Here is a 6,742-nt window from a genome sequence, read left to right as displayed (position 1 = left end):
CCTACACTCAACAATGCTGAGAACATAATTGATGTACATAGGGCACAAACAAGACAGAGAGTACATATGAAAGCGATCTTGACAGTTCTGATAGGGAGGCGAGCCCCTGCCAACATGTATGTCCCATAAGCATGTCCAGGACAAACTTGATGTCCAATGAGCTGGTAAACCATGCTGGAGAAGGTTAGCTCTATGATTGCCAAGGAGGGAATTGAGGTAATGGAGTTTGAGAAATCCATCCAGTCATCTAGCAAGTCATCCAGCCAATCATCCATCCTGCACTTTGTTGTGTGTCAGGTGGCCAGGCCCACCACCGAGGGCAGAGGAGGACTCCAGCTCTGATTGCAATATTCTGGGCGGACATTCCTCCAATATGACCTCTCCTACACCCCTAGCATTGAAAGAAGAACTGACACTCAGTGAGATTGAACCTTGTGCTGATGAAATCATCAGTGTTATCTTGCAGAACATTGAGTAAAATACTGAGGACGAAGGTGTAAGTGAACTGAAGAATGAGCCCATGAAAATCAGACAAGTGACACCACACAGACATTGGTAGCGATCTTCTGTTGTCAGGCTTCCAAATATGCCATCATGCAGTCAAGGTAGCTCACAGTATATTCCAGAAGATCAAAATGCATCCTGTCAAGATAGATCAGAGCGATATCCAGACAGGGGTGGACAGCAAAGAGCAGGTGGATGGCATCCTTGTTCTAGAGATTGTTGAAACTGCATTGGAGAAGCTGGATGATCATGTGAGGAGGGATTCCTCTGAGACAGATGCTTCTAATAGGAGCCGAGGAATATCAGAGAACTTCTAACTAAAGATGAAAAGGATCTCAATTAAGCCAGTCAGGGCTGTCCTCGACAAGGTTGTGGCAAGATTTGGCAGCTCTAGTGAAGACACCCCATCGCTGAACTTCCATACAACCACTACAGCCGAAAAGTTTCCGTGTGTGCTGTAAGGAGTTGGAGAGTGCTCTCTTCTTTGGCTGCCGATATCATATCTGTGGTCCTGAATAAGCTCATGGAGACCTCTGGTGGTAAAACAGCTGCTTGCTCAAGTCAGATGGAGATCAAGAACCTTGTCTGAGCATTGTCTTCCAAAAACCCAGAATCTCTTCCGACAGATTCAGGGTCTCAAATTGAATTGGTGTCAGAGGAAATACTTCAAAATATTGTTGGAAAGCTAAAAAAAAAAGATAATCAGACAGGAGTTTGAGTAATTCAGGGGAACAAATAGAGTTTGGTTTTCCATGTGAAGCTCAGGATTTTGTTGAAGAAATCTTACAGACACAGTCCAGGGTCAGACATTAGTCAGTATGGGCCAAAGGCAATTGGCCATGTTTCCTCCTCTATTTCTTAGACATTCAAACACACAAGTGAGACTCACCTCCATAAAGACAATGTAAAGACACCTAGTAAACATCACGTCACAATTGGGAATGAGACCCTGGTCTCAATTGGGCTACCCTAAATAAATAAAAGTTTATAAATAAAACAGATCACCTGCTCTCTAATTCCCTGCGTGACTAGCACAGAGCTGGCCAAATTCCGTGACTCGCTGTCAAAGTCAGCTACGTCTCTTCTGAAGGAGACATATGGTGAGCGATCCACAAACCTCAAGATGGAAAGGGAACTTCCAGCCTGCATCTCATATCAAAGATTTGAAAACCTGGTGATACAGCCTTACATGTATGTAAAATAACCAGGTGATACAGCCTTATGTAAATAGCATAGACATCATTGTACCGAGAGTTACAGTAGAGGCGTTGTTCCCTATTGCACATGGACACACAAAGGAGTGTAACCAGGAAGCTCAACATCCTTTGTCTGAAGTCAAGACTAAGACAATACCTCAAACAATGCAGTGCCCCTGAGAACAAACTGACCTTGGCCCTTGACACTGATTGCAGTCGTACTACAGATACCTGTCAGCGAAACTACATGCAAAGCTGCCAATATCCTCCATGTACTTACTCAAATCCACAGTGGAGAAGTTTGTGAAGGTGATGGATCAGTGCAAGCTACCGGACATCCTCTCATGTCAGTCAGAGTAGGGAGTGCTTTGAGCGAAATGCAGCCTTCCTAGAGTGGTGACGCTGAGCTGATGATCAGTCTGGACTTCAGGCATCAGGGGAGGAGCTGAAGATGAACACAAAGAGCTCAATGATTCATCACCTTCACTCTGTGATGTTGTGACCGAGTCTATGATTTGCTGTGGGATAACTCTCCCCAGGCCTCAACAAGCAACACAGGTAAGTCCACAACTATCATCTTATTTAAAAGTTAAAAAGTTAGGGCCTCTCTTGGCGAGGCACTTTTCTGACCAACCAAATTATATTATTACATAGGCCTACCACAGCTTCAGTTTTTGTAGAGCAAATGTATCCTTTATGGAGAGGGTTGATGGGTGCTGCTATTTTTCCTATTTCACACATGTACAAGTGTGTATCAATACGCATGTGTGAATTGGAAATTTGCTTTTTGCATATCCCTCGGAGAGTGGGTTCACAGACTTGAGCGTATTTACTCACATTAACCTTTACTAATAAGTACAGAATGAATTCCCTCAATAGAAATTAGATATTTAAGTATGAGAATAAAATATCTATTAGCGCCTGTCCATGTTAATAATTTGTAGTCTATGCTTTTATGATTCATGTTATGTAGGTGTTAAAATAGGCTGCTTTTGTGGAATGGAAGTTACCTGAAAAACATCAAAGCATTGAGCATTGAGCAGTAAATGATCACAAAAAAAACAATGTGTGCATTGATCAGTAGTAATTACATTTTTATTCAATTAAGGCTACAATGTTATTTCCTATACACTATTTGGTTAATCAAAAATATACTTAAAAAATGAAACTGGTAGTTTATTTGAAAGTGACCAAAGAGATTCTGGATCAATTCAGATGCATTATTACATCATGTGCACTTGTACCATAAAGATAGTGACTGTTACATCACTATTACATCATAGAAGTGGTTTGTCAGTGTGGCATTATTATAACAGAGAGTGATGGTTATCAATAACTGGATAATTTTTTCCTGAGGGTAAGAGAAACGTATCCACTGAAGACCTTTTTCAAACAAAATAGAAATAGAAGCTATCGCATCCGCAATATTGTCATGATCTGTACACTAGTCATGTTAAAGAAGATTATTGGCTTGGTGGTCATTCTTTGGCCAGTCACAGAGATACTCAATTGACAAAAATGACTGACTGGCCATTTGGTCACCATGTTGTAGGACTTCAACACCACAGATTATGTTTCACTTACCCCTGTGTTTTTCAGATGTGAAAAGGATCATGTGGTCTAAATGCGTGAAACCTGAACTTCCCTGGCACAGTAAGGCTGCCAGCAGTGTGAGAAGGTCTTTTGGGAAGATGTCACCAGTCAAGACCGCCGTGCACACTGAACAGGAGCCTCACATCAAAGCCACCCAGAATGAGGGAAAACCCAGCCAGTCACAGGCCAAACACCATGAGACACCTGTATGGGCCCAGAGAGCCAAGGAGCAAATTAAAAGTGCATTGAAGCCCCTGGAATCACCAGCCAATAAGGAGCCAACCTTAACAACTGCACCACAAACACCTGAGTGTAGCAACAAGGCAGGATGGTTTAATGTACTTGAGAACCAGCCCAGGACAAAGTCAGCCCGGCAGAGTGTGAGGGTCCATCAGATGACACCAGATGACGTCAGTCTATTTTATTTGATTGAGAATCAACACGCTCAGCAAGTTGAAACAATTGAAGATATTGTGACCTGCTTAATAGGCGAAATCTATTATAATGAGACAGGTACTCAACTAGACACCCCCATTCCTGGCCTGAGTGAAACAGCTTTGGACCTCATTGATAATGTGGTTGATGAGTTAAATAACACCCCAAGTGACCTGTTTGGTTTACATACCGACGAGTCTCTGGTCCTCCCATCTAGTTATAAACATCAGGTGGCCAAGAGTGTTCACAAAGAATTGCTTTCCTGCACTGGTTCCCAAGAAAGCTTGTGGAAGGCTGTATCATCGGGACACATGGTGAAAGAGATTGCCAGCTCAATCTCTCTGGAGGTGTCCAAAGTAACCAGCAAGATTGGGGCTGTCTATCACACTAGTGTCGATCACACTGATAATCCAATCTCACCCGGACCCAGAACAGACACAAATGCTTCCTGGGAGTCCTGTGCAGCCTCAGACATCTCTGAAGATCTTGTCCTCAGAATCCTAGACTTCATATCATACTGTCGGTCACCAGACAGCACCTGGAATGGGCCACAGAGCCGATGCTCCACTGACATGACCGGAGATCTCATGGATGCAGTCATGGTGGAGCTCTTCACTAACACAGCCATGCTGACGATTCCAGTAGGTGAGCACCAGAAAAAATTGTGCAAACCCTCCACTACAGATCTGGAGAAAACTGCCAGATTAGTGTATAAGAAGATGGTAAAGGAAACTGGCTCAGCTGAGGCTTTGCAAGACGCTCTCAAGCTCAAAAGGAAGTGTGTAGTCACAGCACTGGCTGACGTAGTGGCAAAGCAAGTGTACAAGCTCTTCTCAGAAGAGGAGTCAGACTCCACATATCTCCCAGACCAAACCCGCCACAAAGATGACTGCCCTGTTACAAGCCACAGTAACAGACAACTCACACCTGAGCTTGCTGCTGCTCAATCTGCCAGTGAGTGCATAGTGAACTGCAAGGCTGTGTGGGAGATCATCTCCAGACTGCTGCAGGAGATTTGTCCTAACGTGCCCATGGATGAAAAGCCCCAACTTTATGCTCAGGATCTTTTTCATAGTGCTATAAATAAGCTGTCTGAGTCTCCAGGGGTAGCAGTATGTGCTGATGAGACTATCTGTGACGTCTGCCGCCATCCACAGGCCATTGAGTTAATCTGCGGCCGTGTTCTGGAGTGCCTGCAATATCAGATTAACCTCATGGGCTACAATTTAAGCTCTGCCCTGGATGCCCAAGATGAGGCTCTCAGCTACTTTATTGTTGCTCATCTTGTGCAAGAGACCCTGCTGTTGATCTCAAATCAGACCAATGGCAGCTCCCCTGAAGTAGACTCAGGTTCCCACCATCAACCTGAGAGTCAAACACAACCATGTGTAGTGAGCAGCAAAGTAAATTATGAAGATTGGCCCACTTGTCAGTCAAACATCACTGTACCAAAGGGCCATTCCACCATTTCTGCAACCAATGGCTTGTCACCTAGGGCTTGCCTTTCCACTGTTTCTGCAACCAAGGGCCTACCACAGATGCCAGGTCAAACGCCACCATATGTAGTGAGCAGCAAAGTAAATTATGAAGAATGGCCCATGCGTCAGTCAAACATCACTGTACCAAAGGGCCATTCCACCATTTCTGCATCCAAGGGCTTGTCACCTATGGCTTGCTTTTCCACTGTGTTTGCAACCAAGGGCCTACCACAGATGCCAGGTCAAACATACACTGGCAGAAGAAGGCACACAGTCCTGAGTGTGAAAATAAAAAAGGTACAGTAGGTGCTTATGCAGTAAATATAAATTTCATTTAAAATATACATTTCACTGATGACTTCATGTTTATTTGACTTAAAATCTCATACACTTTATTTTATGCAGTTTAGTAGACATTATTTCACAGCTGAAGGATTTAACCATGGGTTTGTATGTCAATACAGCACTCTCACAGAGGAATTCATATCACACCATCAGAAAGGATAATTCGGTTGAAGGAAATGCAGAGGGAGTCATCTTCTGAGGTCTCATCAGGTTTGAACCATCTATTTGCTTTCAACAAGTTTATCTCTACTTCTTAAGGAATTATATTCTGGTAAATTGTTGTAGAAAGTATTGACTGTCTAATTATATTCTCAGTTTCAGTGGAGATGTTTTCTGAAAGCCATGGACACAGAAGAGGGTGTTTTGGATGGCTCCTCTCTAAGCTTATGTGCACTGAAGACATCCACTGGTTCGAGTAATGTTTGAGTGTAACCAAACATTCAAACCTAAGGTGGAGGAATGTAAATAAATCAAAGCAAGCCTACTTTGACCTATTATTGTGATTCAGTAACAGGTGATTCACCATGGTTTCAGTAAGTCATAGAATTTCCATTATATGTATAGTCATTTCGGCTGCCGACCTTCCATAGCTAGCTAAGTATATGACACAAACATTATTTGCTGGTTTGAATGACGCCTGAACAACAGCATAGCATATTATGAACACGGTGCCAGAAACATTCCATTTAAAAACCTACAGTGACTTCAGAAATTATTCACACATTTCATTATATTGTAACGACCCTGGGTTTAAATGCATGAGCATGCTTTTGCGGCACAGTCGATAGTGCGCCGGACCTCAGACTAGAAGGTCGAGGGTTCGAGAACTGCTCCTGCTGTTGCATTACAATATGTATAGTCATTTCGGCTGCCGACCTTCCACAGCTAGCTAAGTATATGAAGCAAAGATTATTTGTTGGTTTGAACAACAGTATAGCCTATTATGAGCACAGTGCCAGAAACATTCCATAAACAAATATACAGTGCCTTCAGAAAGTATTCTCACTAGAACAATAACCTAAAATGCACAATCAAATCTACACCGGAGTTGCTTGCCAAGAAGACACTGAATGTTCATGAGTGGCATAGTTACAGTTTATACTTAAATCTGCTTGAAGATCTATGGCAAAACCTTGAAATGGTTATCTAGCAATGATCAACAACCAATTTGACAGAGCTTGGAGAAAAAAA

General features: G+C 42.9%; 1 protein-coding gene across 1 annotated transcript; it reads left to right on the top strand.

Annotated features, from left to right (window-relative positions):
* The first annotated feature begins 319 nt into the window (after positions 1 to 319).
* On the top strand, positions 320 to 6,035 carry LOC110519930 (uncharacterized). Its single transcript, XM_021596804.3, has 3 exons — positions 320 to 5,503; positions 5,671 to 5,761; positions 5,867 to 6,035. The coding sequence occupies exons 1-3, from the start codon at positions 3,272 to 3,274 to the stop codon at positions 5,968 to 5,970; spliced, it is 2,427 nt and encodes an 808-aa protein (XP_021452479.2). The 5' UTR covers positions 320 to 3,271; the 3' UTR covers positions 5,971 to 6,035.
* Positions 6,036 to 6,742: the final 707 nt, after the last annotated feature.

Source organism: Oncorhynchus mykiss, chromosome 3 (assembly GCF_057628025.1).
Source record: "Oncorhynchus mykiss isolate SJ-2025 chromosome 3, ASM5762802v1, whole genome shotgun sequence".
Lineage (NCBI taxonomy): Eukaryota > Metazoa > Chordata > Actinopteri > Salmoniformes > Salmonidae > Oncorhynchus > Oncorhynchus mykiss.
Note: the sequence above shows the minus strand (reverse complement) of the source record. Positions and strands in the feature narration are given on the sequence as shown.